At 43.9% G+C, this 18,607-nt stretch overlaps 1 protein-coding gene across 3 annotated transcripts in view; it reads left to right on the plus strand.

The window, feature by feature from the left end:
- Positions 1-18,607, plus strand: part of PACC1 (proton activated chloride channel 1) — a 44,967-nt gene that overhangs the window by 3,381 nt on the left and 22,979 nt on the right. For 2 of the 3 annotated variants that reach the window (XM_032626751.1, XM_032626766.1), the window contains exon 2: positions 884-980. The exons of the other annotated variant lie outside the window; for it this stretch is intronic. In XM_032626751.1, coding sequence (XP_032482642.1) covers positions 884-980 — 97 coding nt within the window. The remainder of the gene's footprint in view (positions 1-883; positions 981-18,607) is intronic. 3 annotated transcript variants of the gene reach the window in all.

The raw sequence follows: 18,607 nt of genomic DNA on the forward strand, positions 1-18,607 counted from the left end.
TGCTTGCTATTAGGCTGCTAATTAGCACCTTTCTCTGGGTGGTCTGCCCTCCCCACTTTGTTCTGCCATTTGCAGCCTGAGTTGGTGGACTTTAGCTCTGACACCAACTTCTGTTCCCTCTGCTCCCTCAGCAGACTCTAAGCTTGCATTTCCTCCTTCTTTGGGAAGTGATTAAGAGCATGGGTTTTGGAACTAGACTAACTTGGATTTTGCTCTTTGCTCTGTGGCCATGGAAAGTATTGTGGGTTGAATTGTCTTCCTCAGAAAGGTATGTTGAAGTCCTAACCCCCAGCACCTCAGAAAGTGACCTTATTTGGAAATAGGGTCATTGCAGATGTATTTAGTTAAGACGCAGTCATGCTGAAGTAGAATGGGCCCTAACCCAGTACGAATGATGTCCTTATAAGAAGATTGACCATGTGGAGACACAGAGACTCTGTGTGAAGATGGAGGCAGAGATCGGAGATGGGATGCATCTACAAGCAAGGAACACCAAGGGTTGCTGGCCATTATCTGGAGCTGGAAGAGAGGCATGGAAAAGGTTCTCCCTCACAGCCCTTGGAAGGAACCAACCTTGCCATCACCTTGATTTCAGCTTTCTAGTCTCCCTAACTGTGAGGGAATAAATTCCCGTTATTTTAAGCCACCCAGTTTGTGGTGCTTTGTTACCGCAGCCTGGGAAACTACCACATTGAAGTTATTTGAATTTTCTGAGCTTCATTGTGCTAATCTGTAGAACTGGTATAACATACCCTATATCATGTGATTTCTTTTTTTTTTTTGATGACAGTTAAGTGAGAAACAGCTTCTGCTTTCTTATTCTAGTCCAGAAAAGCAAAGCTGATATAGCTGACTTCCTTGCCCTCTTTGTTTCTCCCTTTAGCTGAGTGAGGAGTTGGATCAGGTGGTTGAGAACTCAGAGCAGGCAGACGAGCGGGAAAAGGAGGCGGTCAAAGTCCAGGGTCCAGGGATCTTACCAGGTAAGTGGGTTCAGCGCTGGGGGTGGAAGTGGCGGCAAATGGTGCTGAGCCACTGCCGCAGCTGGAGGCCCCAGTCCAGGCTCCTCGCCAGCTGGGGACCTGTGTCGGAGGCACAGCCCCTGCCTGGTGTCGGATCTCAAGTATTGCCCTCATTTTAGAGCTATACATATTTAACCAGCCTTGGGACAGAGGATGTGTCCAAGCCGGCATCTGCTCTTTTCTGTCCTCTAGTTTGAGCCAGATCCTGAGGCCAGGCCATTGGATACAATGACAAGAACTTTGGGTCTCTGTTTTTTTGTTGCTTTTTCCCAGGGACGCTGTCAGCAGTTGAGCCTCTAATACCTGGGTCGCTTCCCAGGGCACTCTGGGCGATTATCTGATAGGCCTCATCCCTGGACATCAGGCCTCTCCAGTTTTGTCGCCCAACTGGGTGGTCCCATCAGTAAGGTGGCATCTTGTAGAGCCTTGCAGGAATGTTTGATACTGTCAACCACTTCTTAATCCCGGATACACTCTGCTCCCTTAGCTTCCATGATGTGACACTTTACTTCTCAGGTCACTCCTTCCAGCCTCCTTTGCAGTCACCCTCCAGCTCTTGGGTGTTAAATGTTTCTCAGAGGCCTCCTTCTCTCAGTCTCTGGCAGGTGACCTCACTCGGGCCCCCTCCCCTGCTTTAGTCACTGTTGGCTCACACGTGACTGCCGTGGTTATATCTCTGGCCCAGAGGTTACCTGTTCTCATATCCTGTGTATCCAGATTCCCAGATGGTGGCTCTGCCAGGATGTCCCAAAGGTCCCCTGAACTCCACACGTCCAGAATTGACCTCATGGCCTCCCCACTGCCAGCTTCGCCCTCTTCCAGTGTCTCCTGTTTCCAGGAATGGTACCATCACCACCCAGTTGAACCCGAAAGTCATTTATTTTTCCTTCCTTCCCTACTTCCCCTTTTTCACTGCCCCTCAGCCATGCTGGCCTTCTTTTACTTTGGGCCTCCTTCCCACCCCTGGGCCTTTTTGTAGTTTTATTCCTCTGCCTGGAATTTTCTTCCGTCTGTCACCTTGTTAATGCGTAATCATCCTTCAGCTCTCAGCTCATTCATTTATTCCCTGCGAAGCCTTCTCTGACCTCCTGGCTAGATCGCCTCCCCTGTCACTCGTAGCCTACACATCTCTCCCTTGCAGCTGTTGCTGATGGAACGGTATATGTGTTTGCCTGACTGTTTGATTAATGTCTCTGTGTTCTACTAGACCGTAAACTCCACCAGGGTGGAGACAGTCCCTTTCGCTCCCCATTCAGCCCTGGCCATGCAATAAGGATTCATTGAGTGAATGAATGAGTGAGTGAGTGAAGGAATGGAGTCCCAGCCTGACTCCAGCTTCTTGGGTGGATTGAGGGAGGTGGGCTTCTGCTCCTCTGGGTTCCCATATTTGTAGGGGAGGGGAATGGGATAGGAAATTCTGTGATTGTGCCTAATCCTTAGAGAGGACTTTGTAGAAGGAAGGAGGCAGGAAGGGCAGCTAATGTTTACTGACTGCCAGGCTCTGTCATCCCCATTGCCCATTTAATTCTCATAACAACCCTGGGAGGCGGTCATCCTCATGACTCCAGATGAGGCCCTGAGGCTCAGAGAGGCTAAGTGAAGTCTGGGAAGATCACGTAGCTGGTCTAACAGACAGACTGGATCAAGCTCTGTCTGACCCCAGACTCTTTCTACTGCACCCATGATTTTTAAAAAATATCTTAAGCATCCTTCTATTAAAGCCTAATGTGTAAAAGGTCGTAGCCTGACTACCCTCACTCTGACTCTAGGCATTGCCTCTGAAGCCCTCAGGTCCCAGGGAGAACTGTTCAAAAGCCCTGTATGTTAGTTTCTATTGTGTGTGTAACAGGTTACTACAAACTTAGTGACTTAAACAGCTCAGGTTTATTATCTGAGAGTCCTGGAGATCAGAAGTCCAAAATGGGTCTCACTGGGCTAAAATTAAGGTGTCGGCAGGCGAATTCCTATCTGGAGTCTGCATGAAAAAAACCATTTTAGTGCCTTTTCCAGCTTCTCGAGGCTGCCTGCCTTCCTTGGGTCATGTCTCTCCTTCCATCTTCAGGTCTTTCTCACATCTCCTCGTTCTGCCTCCCTCTTCCATGTTTAAAGAGCCCTTGTGATTACATTGGGCCCATCCAGATAATCCAGAATAGTTTCCCTGTTTTAAGGTCGGATGATTAGCAACTCTGATCTCATCTTTGCCGTGTAACTTGACATATTTATAGGCTCCAAGATTTAGGACGTGGACATCTCTCGTGGGCCATTATTCTGCCTACTGCACCCTGCACTGCTCTCTTGCCCCCAGTCAGAAGAGAATAGATGGTGACAGCAGGAAGAGGAGGGAGGCCAGACTTGGAAAGATGAAGTTTCCTGTTGTGTTTCCTTTTATAGATAAATGCCAGGCAAATTAGGAAGTGGCCGTGATGACCTTCGACCTTGGCAGTCTCTCTTTTGCCTCAGATTCCTGGGGCCTCAAAGCCTGCGATCAGTCACGGCAAGCAGCCAGACCTCAGGCAGAGCAAATTTTGGGTAGTTCCTTTGGCTGGCAAAGAGCCTTCCCTGCTTTTGGGGAAACTCTCCTGGGCGCATCTCCTGTTTAGACCGTAGACAATCCAGTGCACAGAAGCCCCTTTGGCTCGTCTCAGTAGTGACTTGGCCCGAATTTGATGACCTGGTACACAACTTTCAGAGCTCATTTCCTGCCTCTGAGTCCCCTAAGAATAATAAAAATAATGGTTAATGACAGCAGCCACCAATGATTAGGTGCTTTCCTCTACTAGGCCTGGGTAGGGCTTTTTCTATATACTTTATCCCATAATCTTCCCAGCCACCCTCTGAGGGAGGCGGTTAGTCCTAGTTTATAGACAGAAACCTGGGGCACAGAGAGGTTAAGTACTGTGCTCAGAGTTAAAGAGTAGCAGGGCTCAAATTGAACCCAGGGCTGTCTCTGAACGTGTTCTGACTCTGGCTCAGTTGTTCCTGGTTGAGAGGCTTTCTTGTTCCAAAATCCTCCCCTTCCTCCACCAGAGTCACTCATGGATTCCTTCACCCTTATGCCCAATGCTAAAACCACGAAGAAGGTGAGTGAGGCATGGCCTGCTTCCGGGAACTCAGGCCATGTGGAGAGAGAAGGCAGGTTACCCAAAGAAGAACTTGCCCTCCTTCTACACAGCCTGCCCTGAGCTACCTAATGGGGTCTTTTTCTCCCTGTTACCTGCTTTCTAGTATTCAGTACTTTTCCTTTGTAGCATTTAGCACAGCTGAGAGTGTCCATTTATTGACTATAATTCTTTCGTTAATTGTGTCAGCCCCTAGGCCCTGCCCCTGAGTTTTGTGAGGCACAAAGGTTTGTCCCCTCCCTACCCCCATTGTAACTCCAGTGCCTCGTAGAGTGCCTGGCCCTCTGTATGTGCTCAGTGTGTATTGGTACCCTGGGGGAGGGAGGTGGGGATTTGTAGCAGGAAGGCATCTCATGTAAGCCAACTTGAATGAGTGAATGAGGGCCAAAGAAATGCTAGAGACAGGTGCCTCAGGAGTGAACGAAGGAGGGCTGGTTGGTGAAGGAAGTGGGATTAATCTGAAGGAGGGTGATATATGGGTGAAAAAGAAGGGCTAGCCAGGGAGGAGGGGTGTGTGCGCAAACACGTAGAGATGGGAATGACAATAGGGTGTTTCAGAGTCGGTGGGTGGTACAGTGGTTGGAGCAGAGGGTTGGTAGGAGAAGCAGAGGGAGGTGAGGTAGGAAAGCTCAGCTGGGTCGGACTGGGGGTGGCTTTGAGTGTCGGGGTTTGGACTTTCTCTGGGGGGCAGGCAGTATTTAAAGGGAGTGGAGCAGAGCAGTAAGAGGAGTGAAGCGGGCATGTTAGGAAGATCAGTGTGGCAGGTTGTGGGCCTGGATTAAGGGGAAGTGAGACAACTGTGCCCCATCAAAGGCTGAAGGCTGATGTGATAGGCTGCTTTGATGTAGGGGAGGGGGTAGAAGAAAGAACCAAAGAAGACTCTTAGGTTTGAAGCCAGGTGAGTGGGAGAATAATACCATACAGAGACAGAGTCCGGAGGGGTAAGTGGCTGGAAGAGAAGATGCTCGTCTGCGGTGCACACACCACGCTTCAGTTGATGTGGTGGGTCTGGTTAGAGATGGCCTAGAGGCAGTGAGAGGTATAGGACTGACCAGAGAGAGGACCCATAGTGGGCGGTTTAGGGCCCTGGAAGAAAGCCTGGGACACAGAATGTGGAATGAGCAGGAGAGGGCCATGGAGACTGAGCCTCGGAGGATGTCCACACTTGGAGGCCAGAAGAGGAGGTGGAGCTGGAGTTGAATGCAGGGCCTGGAACTAAGAGTAGCAGGACAGGAAGACAGTATGAGGCTGCTGAGCATTTAGCAGCTGAGGTTTGAGTTAAGCACCTAGCGCCCAGGATTATGTTCCCAATGTGACTCTCTGAGATAAAGGATTCCATACCATAATGTGGTAAAAGCCTCAGTCTGTTCGTTGCCTCTCTATCAGGGGAAGCACAACCACTTATTCTTTTCAAAGGGAGAGATGAGACCAGACATGCTAACTGAATAAGCAGTTTATTACATCAGAGATGTAATCACATTGAGGAAAACAGTTAATTAGTCATTACCATCAGTTCTCCATGGAAACAGTTGTATATTAATAGAATAGATAAAGATAAGCAACCAAAGGAAAAATAGGTAAATTGGACCTCATCAAAATGAAAAACTTTTGTGCATCAAAGGCTACTATCAAGAAAGTGAAAAGATAGCCCGCAGGATGGGAGAAATTTTCAAATCATATATCTGATGAGGGACTTGTATTTAGAATATATAAAGAACTCTTACGCTCAATAATAAAAAGACAACCCAATTAAAAAAATGGGCAAAGAATCTGAGTAATGTTTCTTCAAAGAAGATATCCAAATGACTGATAAACACATGAAGAGATGCTCAACATCATTAGTCATCAGGGAAAGGCAAATCTAAACCACAGTGAGATCCCACTTCATACCTACAGGGATGGCTACAATCAATAAGATGATGATTAACAAGTTTTGGTGAGGATATAGAGAAATTAGAAACCCCATACGTTGAAAGAAGTCAGACACAAAAGGTCACATATTATGTGATTCCATTTATGTGACTTGCCTAGAAAAGGTAAATCCATAGAAAGAGAAAGTATTGGGTTGGCCAGAAAATGCCTTCGGTTTTTAAGTAAAAATAAAAGACACGTTTTTCATTTTCACCAAGAACTTTATTGAACAAGGTATTCACCCTTTAGTTCCACTACCTTCTGCCATTTTTCAGGCAACTTCATAATTCCATCTTCCCAAAACTTTTTATCTTTTTGAGCAAGGAACTGTTCTAGGTGCCTTTTACAGTCTTCCAGGGAATTGAAAATTTTTCCATTAAGAGAATTTTGTAAAGACCGAAATAAATGGCAATTCGAAGATGCAATGTCTGGTGAATACGGCACATGAATCAGAACTTCCCAGCCAAACTGTAACAATTTTTCCTTGGTGTCAAAGAAGCATGCCATCTTGCGTTATCCTGTTGGAAGATTATGTGTTTTCTGTTGACTAATTCCAGATGCTTTTCCACGAGTTCTGCTTTCAATTGGTCTAATTGGGAGCAGTAGTTTTTGGAATTAATTGTTTGGTTTTCTAGAAGAAGCTCATAGTAGAGGACTCCCTACCAATCACACTGTATACACAACATCACCTTATTTGGATGAAGACCGGCCTTTGGTATGGTTGGTGGTGGTTCATTTCGCTTGCCCCATGATCTCTTCCATTCCACATTATTGTACAGTATCCATTTTTCATCGCCTGTCACAGTTTGTTTTAAAAACGGAACATTTGGGACTTCCCTCATGGTCCAGTGGCAAAGAATCCGCCTTACAATGCAGGGGACACAGGTTCGATCCCTGGTCAGGGAACTAAGATCCCACATGCTGTGGGCCAGCTACACCCGTGTGCTGCAACTACTGAGCTGGTGTGCCTCAACTAGAGCCTGCGTGCTGCAAACTACAGAGCCCGTGCGCTCTGAAACCCGTGCGCCACAACTACAGAGGCCTCACGCCCTGGAGCTTATACGCCACAACTAGAGAAGAGAAAACCCGCACGCCACAACTAGAGAGAAGCCCGCGCACTGCAACGAAGAGCCCGCATGCCGCAACTAAGACCGGATGCAGCCAAAAATAAATAAATTAAATAAATAAGTAATAAATCTTAAAAAAAAAAAGTGGAATATTTTCATTATGTTAAAGAATCGTGTGTGGAAATATGGTCAAGAAGGTTTTTTTGGCTCAACTTACGTGGAACCCAAACATCAAAGTGATTAACATAACGAAGCTGGTGCAAATGATTTTCAACACTTGATTTGGATATTTTGAGTATGTCAGCAGCTATCTTCAGTGTGGTATAACGTTGATTGTTCTCAATTAATGTCTCAATTTGATTGCTATCAACTTCAACTGGTCTACCCAACCATGGAGCATCCTCCAGCAAGAAATCTCCAACACAAAACTTTGCAAACCACTTTTGACATGTTCAATCAGTCACAGCACCTTCTCCATACACTGCACTAATCTTTTTTTGCATTTTGGTTGTGTTTTTACCTTTCTTGAAATAATAAAGCATAATATGCTGAAAACGTTGCTCTTTTTCTTCCATCTTCAATATTAAAATGACTACACAGAAATTCACAAATTTTGATAAGTCTTTTTTTAAATGCACGCTGATATGACAGCTCTCACAAACAATCTAACAGAATTGTTTTGAACAAAGTTAAGGACAACTAAGTGCTACCAGAGCCATCTTATGGAAAAAACTGAATGAAACTTTTGGCCGACCCAATAGTTTATTGGTTACCAGGGACCAGGAGGAGGGTGGAGTGACTGCTAATGGGTGTGGAGTTTCTTTTTGGGTAATGACAACGTTCTGTAATTAGATAGTGCTTATGGTTATACACCTTGTGAATATTTTAAAAACTACAAAATATATTCACTTTAAAAAGGTAAATTTTATGGTAGGTAAATTATATCTCACAGAAAAACCAAAACAAAATTAGAACAACAAACCCACCACATCACTAAAAAGAAAAAAACATAAAGAAGTCATTTCTTCTTCACAATCTGAATGCATCTTAGCCCAGTGCTCTCTGCAAGGTAGAGTTTTGCAGGGTTGCGGTAGTCAGCCAGTTTCCTTTCCTGTAAATAAAGGTCCCACAATGTTTTACATATCCTCTTAATGGCCTGATTTACATTCTGGGGCAAGTTTGGGTTTTTGAAGCAATTCTGTCATGGGTTTTACAAAACTCATAAATTACCTTTCCCAAGAAAATCTTGTGCATTATTTTTCTCTTCTACTGTGACTTTGCATATATATATAAAGGATGTATACTTTTAAAATACGTTTATCCTGCTTGCCACAAAAGAAGCCAGAGTTTGGTTTTTCTGACTGCAGAGTGTGTGGGACATTTTCTCAGATATCCAGCACCTGTCTAAAAGAATGGTAAAATGAAACGGTGTCTACTTTTAGAATTGGAGTGTCACATATAGCACGTGTGGATGATAAACAATTCTAGTGTTTTATTTACGTTACATGCCAATTTGTGGATCAGTGAAGGGCCTGTGGAGAGGCTAAACCTGGCTTCTGTGATTGAAACGGAAGAGACTCTGGGCCCGTGTTCCCACGAGGGTAATTTGTCCAGGTACCCCTGCCAAACAAATGCAGATGGTGCAGTTGTCATCTGACCTTTCTGTTAAATTAGATTTTTGCCTTAAAGTTTTTGCCTTTTTGCCTTAAATTAGTTTGTTTTTTGAAGTTTCGAGAATAAGTAGGGAGAAAGTCATCTCTTTCCCTAACCAAAGGCACCATGAAGGCAGAACATTTCAAATCGTGTTCTGGCTGTGATAGAGGAGACACCTGCCCACAGATGCCTGTCATTGTTCATCTTCATCATGTTGTACAGCCTAGACGTAATATGCAGTTTACCTTAAAAATGTTCTGCTTGTTTTGAAGTTATGTTTCTTCAATCAGATCTTCTTTTATCGTCATTAGTAACTGAATCTTAAGGACTGATGTTTACTGTCGTGTAGCGGAAGAGCATGTGCTAGGAGTCAGGACTCTAGGACCCTCATTCTGTGCCAGGTGTTGACTGTGGGACCAGGATCACTGCACAGGGAATGGGGTTGGACCAGATAGCCTTTCAGGTCCCTACCAACTCTTAAAAATTCTATTCAGACGTTACACACCAATTCAGTCCTTCACTTTTATCTTGTGATCTTTTCAAGCCCCCTTAGAATGTAGCAACCTGAAACCTGTTGCCACTGCAGTTATGAACAGCTCATGACAGTGAATATGCTTTTACCTGCCATGTTTTTTTTTAACATCTTTATTGGGGTATAATTGCTTTACACTGGTGTGTTAGTTTCTGCTTTATAACAAAGTGTATCAGTTATACATATACATATGTTCCCATATCTCTTCCCTCTTGTGTCTCCCTCCCTCCCACCCTCCATATCCCACCCCTCCAGGTGGTCACAAAGCACCGAGCTGATATCCCTGTGCTATGTGCCTGCTTCCCACTAGCTATCTACCTTACGTTTGTTAGTGTGTATATGTCCATGACTCTCTCTCGCCCTGTCACAGCTCACCCTTCCCCCTCCCCATATCCTCAAGTCCGTTCTCCAGTAGGTCTGTGTCTTTATTCCTGTCTTACCCCTAGGTTCTTCATGACATTTTTTTTTCTTCTTAAATTCCATATATATGTGTTAGCATACGGTATTTGTCTTTCTCTTTCTGACTTACTTCACTCTGTATGACAGATTCTAGGTCTAACCACCTCATTACAAATAGCTCAATTTCATTTCTTTTTATGGCTGAGTAATATTCCATTGTGTATATGTGCCCCATCTTCTTTATCCATTCATCTGATGATGGGCACTTAGGTTCTTTCCATGTCCGGGCTATTGTAAATAGAGCTGCAATGAACATTTTGGTACATGACTCTTTTTGAATTATGGTTTTCTCAGGGTATATGCCCAGTAGTGGGATTGCTGGGTCATATGGTAGTTCTATTTGTAGTTTTTTAAGAAACCTCCATACTGTTCTCCATAGTGGCTGAACCAATTCACATTCCCACCAGCAGTGCAAGAGTGTTCCCTTTTCTCCACATCCTCTCCAGCATTTATTGTTTCTAGATTTTTTGATGATGGCCATTCTGACTGGTGTGAGATGATATCTCATTGTAGTTTTGATTTGCATTTCCCTAATGATTAATGATGTTGAGCATTCTTTCATGTGCTTGTTGGCAGCCTGTCTGTCTTCTTTGGAGAAATGTCTGTTTAGGTCTTCTGCCCATTTTTGAATTGGGTTGTTTTTTTGTTAATGAGCTGCATGAGCTGCTTGTAAATTTTGGAGATTAATCCTTTGTCCGTTGCTTCATTTGCAAATATTTTCTCCCATTCTGAGGGTTGTCTTTTGGTCTTGTTTATGGTTTCCTTTGCTGTGCAAAAGCTTTGAAGTTTCATGAGGTCCCATTTGTTTATTTTTGTTTTTATTTCCATTTATCTAGGAGGTGGGTCAAAAAGGATCTTGCTGTGATGTATGTCATAGAGTGTTCTGCCTATGTTTTCCTCTAAGAGTTTGATAGTTTCTGGCCTTACATTTAGGTCTTTAATCCATTTTGAGCTTATTTTTGTGTATGGTGTTAGGGAGTGATCTAATCTCATACTTTTACATGTACCTGTCCAGTTTTCCCAGCACCACTCATTGAAGAGGTTGTCCTTTCTCCACTGTACATTCCTGCCTCCTTTATCAAAGATAAGGTGACCATATGTGCGTGGGTTTATCTCTGGGCTTTCTATCCTGTTCCTTTCATCTATCTTTCTGTTTTTGTGCCAGTACCATACTGTCTTGATTACTGTAGCCTTGTAGTATAGTCTGAAGTCAGGGAGCCTGATTCCTCCAGCTCCGTTTTTTGTTCTCAAGATTGCTTTGGCTATTCGGGGTCTTTTGTGTTTCCATACAAATTGTGAAATTTTTTATTCTAGTTCTGTGAAAAATGCCAGTGGTAGTTTGATAGGGATTGCATTGAATCTGTAGATTGCTTTGGGTAGTAGAGACATTTTCACAATGTTGATTCTTCCAACCCAAGAACATGGTATATCTCTCCATCTATTTGTATCATCTTTAATTTCTTTCATCAGTGTCTTATAATTTTCTGCATACAGGTCTTTTGTCTCCTTAGGTAGATTTATTCCTAGATATTTTATTCTTTTTGTTGCAATGGTAAATGGGAGTGTTTTCTTGATTTCACTTTCAGCTTTTTCATCATTAGTGTATAGGAATGCAAGAGATTTCTGTACACATTAATTTTGTATCCTGCAACTTTACCAAATTCATTGATTAGCTCTAGTAGTTTTCTGGTAGCATCCTTAGGATTCTCTATGTATAGTATCATGTTATCTGCAAACAGTGACAGCTTTACTTCCTCTTTTCCGATTTGGATTCCTTTTATTTCCTTTTCTTCTCTGATTGCTGTGGCTAAAACTTCCAAAACTCTGTTGTATAAGAGTGGTGAGAGTGGGAAACCTTGTCTTGTTCCTGATCTTAGTGGAAATGCTTTCAGTTTTTCACCATTGAGGATGATGTTGGCTGTGGGTTTGTCATCTATGGCCTTTATTATGTTGAGGAAAGTTCCCTCTATGCCTACTTTCTGCAGGGTTTTTATCATAAATCGGTGTTGAATTTTGTCAAAAGCTTTCTCTGCATCTATTGAGATGATCATATGGTTTTTCTCCTTCAATTTGTTAATATGGTTTATCACATTGATAGATTTGCATATATTGAAGAATCCTTGCATTCCTGGAATAAACCCCACTTGATCATGGTGTATGATCCTTTTAATGTGCTGTTGGATTCTGTTTGCTAGTACTTTGTTGAGGATTTTTGCATCTATGTTCATCAGTGATATTGGCCTGTAGTTTTCTTTCTTTTTGACATCCTTGTCTCGTTTTGGTATAAAGGTGATGGTGGCCTCATAGAATGAATTTGGGAGTGTTCCTCCCTGTGCTATATTTTGGAAGAGTTTGAGAAGGATAGGTGTTAGCTCTTCTCTAAATATTTGATAGAATTTGCCTGTGAAGCCATCTGGTCCTGGGCTTTTGTTTGTCGGAAGATTTTTAATCACAGTTTCAATTTCAGTGCTTGTGATTGGTCTGTTCAGATTTTCTATTTCTTCCTGATTCAGTCTTGGCAGGTTGTGTATTTCTAAGAATTTGTCCATTTTTTCCATGTTGTCCATTTTATTGGCATAGAGTTTCTTGTAGTAATCTCATGATCTTTTGTATTTCTGCAGTGTCAGTTGTTACTTCTCCTTTTTCATTTCTAATTCTGTTGATTTGAGTCTTCTCCCTTTTTTTCTTGATGAGTCTGGCTAATGGTTTATCTATTTTGTTTATCTTCTCAAAGAACCAGCTTTTAGTTTTATTGATCTTTGCTATTGTTTCCTTCATTTCTTTTTCATTTATTTCTGATCTGATTTTTATGATTTCTTTACTTTTGCTAACTTTGGGGTTTTTTTGTTCTTCTTTCTCTAGTTGCTTTAGGTGCAAGGTTAGGTTGTTTATTTGAGATGTTTCCTGTTTCTTAAGGTGGGCTTGTATTGTTATAAACTTCCCTCTTAGAACTGCTTTTGCTGCATCCCATAGGTTTTGGGTTGTTGTGTCTCCATTGTCATTTGTTTCTAGGTATTTTTTTTATTTCCTCTTTGATTTCTTCAGTGATCACTTCGTTATTAAGTAGTATATTGTTTAGCCTCCGTGTTTTTGTATTTTTTACAGATCTTTTCCTGTAATTGATATCTAGTCTTATGGCGTTGTGGTCGGAAAAGATACTTGATACAATTTCAATTTTCTTAAATTTGCCAAGGCTTGATTTTTGACCCAAGGTGTGATCTATCCTGCAGAATGTTCCATGAGCACTTGAGAAAAATGTGTATTCTGTTGTTTTTGGATGGAGTGTCCTATAAATATCAATTAAGTCCATCTTGCTTAAACGTATCATTTAAAGCTTGTGTTTCCTTATTTATTTTCATTTTGGATGATCTGTCCATTGGTGAAAGTGGGGTGTTAAAGTCCCCTACTGTGAATGTGTTACTGTCGATTTCCCCTTTTATGGCTGTTAGTATTTGCCTTATGTATTGAGGTGCTCCCATGTTGGGTGCATAAATGTTTACAATTGTTATATCTTCTTCTTGGATCAATCCCTTGATCATTATGTAGTGTCCTTCTTTGTCTCTTGTAATAGTCTTTATTTTAAAGTCTGTTTTGTCTGATTTGAGAATTGCTACTCCAGCTTTCTTTTGGTTTCCATTTGCATGGAATATCTTTCCATCCCCTTACTTTCAGTCTGTATATGTCTCTAGGTCTGAAGTGGGTCTCTTGTAGACAGCATATATATGGGTTTTGTTTTTGTATCCATTCAACCAATCTGTGTCTTTTGGTGGGAGCATTTAGTCCATTTACATTTGAGGTAATTATCGATATGTATGTTCCTATTCCCATTTTCTAAATTGTTTTGAGTTCGTTATTGTAGGTCTTTTCCATCTCTTGTGTTTCTTGCCTAGAGAAGTTCCTTTAGCATTTGTTGTAAAGCTGGTTTGGTGGTGCTGAACTCTCTCAGCTTTTGCTTGTCTGTAAAGGTTTTAATTTCTCCATCAAATCTGAATGAGATCCTTGCTGGGTAGAGTAATCTTGGTTGCAGGTTTTTCTCCTTCATCACTTTCAGTATGTCCTGCCACTCCCTTCTGGCTTGCAGAGTTTCTGCTGAGAGATCAGCTGTTAACCTTATGGGGATTCCCTTATGTGTTATTTGTTGTTTTTCCCTTGCTGCTTTTAATATGCTTTCTTTGTATTTAATTTTTGACAGTTTGAGTAATATGTGTCTTGGCATATTTCTCCTTGGATTTATCCTGTATGGGACTCTCTGTGCGTCCTGGACTTGATTAACTATTTCCTTTCCCATATTAGGGAAGTTTTCAACTATAATCTGTTCAAATATATTCTCAGTCCCTTTCTTTTTCTCTTCTGCTTCTGGAACCCCTATAATTCGAATGTTGGTGCGTTTAATGTTGTCCCAGAGGTCTCTGAGACTGTCCTCAGTTCTTTTCATTCTTTTTTCTTTATTCTGCTCTGCAGTAGCAATTTCCACTATTTTATCTTCCAGGTCACTTATCCGTTCTTCTGCCTCAGTTATTCTGCTATTGATCCCATCTAGAGTATTTTTCATTTCATTTATTGTGTTGTTCATCACTGTTTGTTTCATCTTTAGTTCTTCTAGGTCCTTGTTAAATGTTTCTTGCATTTTGTCTATTCTATTTCCAAGATTTTGGATCATCTTTACTATTATTATTCTGAATTCTTTTTCAGGTAGACTGCCTGTTTCCTCTTCATCTGTTAGGTCTGGTGCGTTTTTATCTTGCTCCTTCATCTGCTGTGTGTTTTTCTGTCTTCTCATTTTGCTTATCTTACTGTGTTTGGGGTCTCCTTTTTGCAGGCTGCACGTTCGTAGTTCCTGTTGTTTTTGATGTCTGTCCCCAGTGGCTAAGGGTGTTTCAGTGGGTTGTGTAGGCTTCCTGGTGGAGGGGACTAGTGCCTGTGTTCTGGTGGATGAGGCTGGATCTTGTCTTTCTCATGGGCAGGTCCACGTCTGGTGGTGTGTTTTGGGGTGTCTGTGGCCTTATTATGATTTTAGGCAGCCTCTCTGCTAACGGGTGGGGTTTTGTTCCTGTTTTGCTAGTCGTTTGGCATAAGGTGTCCAGCACTGTAGCTGGCTGGTTGTTGAGTGAAGCGGGTGCTGGTGTTGAGATGGAGATCTCTGGGAGATTTTCGCCTTTTGATATTATGTGGAGCTGGGAGGTCTCTTGTTGTCCTAAAGTTGGGTCTTCCATCTCAGAGGCACAGCACTGACTCCTGGCTGCAGCACCAAGAGCCTTTCATCCACACGGCTCAGAATAAAAGGGAGAAAAAGTAGAGAGAAAGAATTAGTAGAAGTAGGAAGAAAGAAAGAAAGAAAGAAAGATGGGAAGGAAGGAAGGAAGGAAGAAGGAAAGAAGGAAAGAAAGAAAGGAGGGAGGGAGGGTTGGGGGAAGGAATGAGGGAAGGAAGGAAAAAAGAAAGAAAGAAAGAAGATAAAGTAAAATAAAATAAAGTTATTAAATTAAAAAATAATTAAGAAAAAAAAACGGACGGATAGAACCTTAGGACAAATGGTGGAAGCAAAGCTATACAGACAAAATCTCACACAGAAGCATACACATACACACTCACATAAAGAGGAAGAGGGGAAAAAATCATAAATCTTGCTCTCAAAGTCCACCTCCTCAATTTGGGATGATTGGTTGTCTATTCATGTATTCCACAGATGAAGGTACATCAAGTTGATTGTGGAGCTTTAATCCGCTGCTTCTGAGGCTGCTGGGAGAGATTTCCCTTTCTCTTCTTTGTTCTCACAGCCCCCAGGGGCTCAGCTTTGGATTTGGCCCCGCCTCTGTGTGTAGGTCTTCTGTTTTTTGCTCAGACAGGACGGGGTTAAAGGAGCCGCTGTTTCAGGGGCTCTGGCTCACTCAGGCCGGGGGGAGGGAGGGGCGCGGGTTGCGAGGCGAGCCTGCGGCGGCAGCGGAGGCCGGCGTGACGTTGCACCAGCCTGAGGGCCGCCGTGCATTCTGCTGGGGAAGTTGTCCCTGGATCCCGGGACCCTGGCAGTGGCGGGCTGCACAGGCTCCCCGGAAGAGGGGTGTGGATAGTGACCTGTGCTCACACACAGGCTTCTTGGTGGCGGCAGCAGGAGCCTTAGCGTCTCATGCCTGTCTCTGGGGTCCACGCTTTTAGCCGCAGCTTGCGCCCGTCTCTGGAGCTCCTTCAAGCAGCGCTCTTAATCCCCTCTCCTCGCGCACCAGGAAACAAAGAGGGAAGAAAAAGTCTTTTGCCTCTTCGGCAGCTCTAGACCTTTTCCCGGACTCCCTACCGGCTAGCCGTGGTGCACAAACCCCTTAAGGCTGTGTTCACGCAGCCAGCCCCAGTCCTCTCCCTGTGCTCCGACCAAAGCCCGAGCCTCAGCTCGCAGCCCTGCCCGCCGCGGGTGAGCAGACAAGCCTCTCGTGCTGGTGAGTGCCGGTCGGCACCGATCCTCTGTGCGGGAATCTCTCTGCTTTGCCCTCCGCACCCCGGTTGCTGTGCTCTCCTCCACGGTTCCGAAGTTCCCCCGTCTGCCACCCGCAGTCTCTGCTGGTGAAGGGGCTTCCTAGTGTGTGGAAACCTTTCCTCCTTCACAGCTCCCTCCCACTGGTGCAGGTCCCATCCCTATTCTTTTTTTTTTTGTGGTATGCGGGCCTCTCACTGTTGCGGCCTCTCCCATTGCGGAGCACAGGCTCCGGATGTGCAGGCTCAGTGGCCGTGGCTCATGGGCCCAGCCGCTCCGTGGCATGTGGGATCTTCCCGGACCGGGGGACGAACCCGTGTCCCCTGCATCGGCAGGCGGACTCTCAACCACTGTGCCACCAGGGAAGCCCCCCGTCCCTATTCTTTTGTCTCTGTTTTTTCTTTTTTTCTTTTGCCCTACCCAGGTACGTGGGGAGTTTCTTGCCTTTTGGGAGGTCTGAGGTCTTCTGCCAGCATTCAGTAGGTGTTCTATAGGAGTTGTTCCACATGTAGATGTATTTCCAGTGTATCTGTGGGGAGGAAGGTGATCTCCACGTCTTACTCTTCCGCCATCTTCACAACACCCCACCTGCCATGTTTTGAAGTGAACCTGTGGTCTCACATGGACCATGGGGGCTGGGAGTGCCTTCCAAGCAAAACAGCTATGGATAGGTCCCTGTGCACAAACCACCGTACTTTGGGTCCTGTGGCCCTGCAGCCAAGCTACATGTGACTGATGAGGAATCAGCACCAGAGCTAAGGGAAGCCATCTACAGGCTGCATGTGGAGAAGGGCAGTGTCTTGTGATGTGCCTAATGGGGTACCCTATACAGGATACTCTCCAGGAGGCGGTTTGCATGCAAAACTCAGAGAGAGGGACTTCAAGAGTAAAGTGGAGCAGGGTCATGAGAGGAACACAGCGGGAAGGCAGGTGGCAGAGCTGTGAGGGTGCAGAAATTGACACAGTCCCACTAGGGACCTACTAAACAATAAGCAGCCAAAGTAGAATCAGAGACGAAGTTGAAAAAGTGAATTGCTTTAATTCCTTTTGGAGAACTAGAGCTGCTTTGTACCTTGGCTTCAATCTCAGCTACCCAAGGGATTTCCTTGGGGCTTCCTGGTTCCTCTTAGAATAAACAGCTATCGTCAGCAGTAACCTGTTCTTCACAGCCTGAAGGAACCACACAGACACTTCTGGGAATTGCCATTCCTGTAAAGTAAGAATTTTCTAAACTATTTTACCAGAAATAATAAGGCACACCAGTTGGTTTTTTTAGATTGGATAATTACTTTTATGTGCCTGAAATACACTAGTATTCTCTGACCAATTCAGGGTAGCTAGTAAGCATTGTAAGACTTAGTTCCTCTGTTATTTGGGTTATTCATTCATTTAACAGACATGGAAACATTACATGACTACTATATGAAAGACACTGTATTCTGCCCCACCTCCATTTTATCTTCAGCATATATTTTTTCTAGTTAATTATTATGAGATTGTCATTCCATGCTCTTCATCTTTGTTATCTTCATCGTTGAGGGCTTCATTTTTTGAGGGGTAGTGGGTACATTCTGGGTCTCCAATAAGAGTAATTCATTGAGCAGGCACTCTATAGTGCATTTTACAACAATCTCTCATTTGAAATGTTTATTTCCTTTTCACATGAAGAAAGTTAGCCTTAGGAGCATTAAGTAACTGTCCTGGGTCACAGAGTAGTTATATTTAGTAGCAGAGCTGGGGCTGGAGACCAAGCTCTTACTCTACCACTGGCCTAGATATCTGGTCTTTCAGTTCACAAAGCAAATGAATAATGAACACCAAATTATTTCCTCCTCAAAATCCTCCTGGTGCTTTAGGGACAGGGCTAATGCAACCTCCTCCACAAAGCCTTTGCTGATCTCTGCCCTTAGCCCTGCACTCCCCATTCAGCCCTCCAAGAAAAGGAAATCTCACATTTTACATCTTCACATCCTTCTGAATCCTGTAGCACAAACCATCAATCCTTCTCTCTTGGTATCTCCCTGAAGCACCTAGTACAAAGTGTTGCATGTAGAGTTGATGCTTGATGTATGTTTGTAGAAGTAAAGAATGAATGATTTCCTTCTCTCTGTCAACCTAGGACATTTAAAAGTTCTGTGCTTGGGCTTCCCTGGTGGCACAGTGATTGGGAGTCTGCCTGCCGATGCAGGGGATGCGGGTTCGTGCCCCAGTCCGGGAGGATCCCGCGTGCTGTGGAGCGGCTGGGCCCATGAGCCGTGGCCACTGGGCCTGCGTGTCCGGAGCCAGTGCCCCGCGGCGGGAGAGGCCACGGCAATGGGAGGCCCACGTACTGCAAAAAAAGAAAAAAAAAAAAAAAAGTTCTGTGCTCCTCTTGCTTTTGTGCT

Source organism: Phocoena sinus, chromosome 1 (assembly GCF_008692025.1).
Source record: "Phocoena sinus isolate mPhoSin1 chromosome 1, mPhoSin1.pri, whole genome shotgun sequence".
In the NCBI taxonomy this organism is placed as follows: Eukaryota; Metazoa; Chordata; class Mammalia; order Artiodactyla; family Phocoenidae; genus Phocoena; species Phocoena sinus.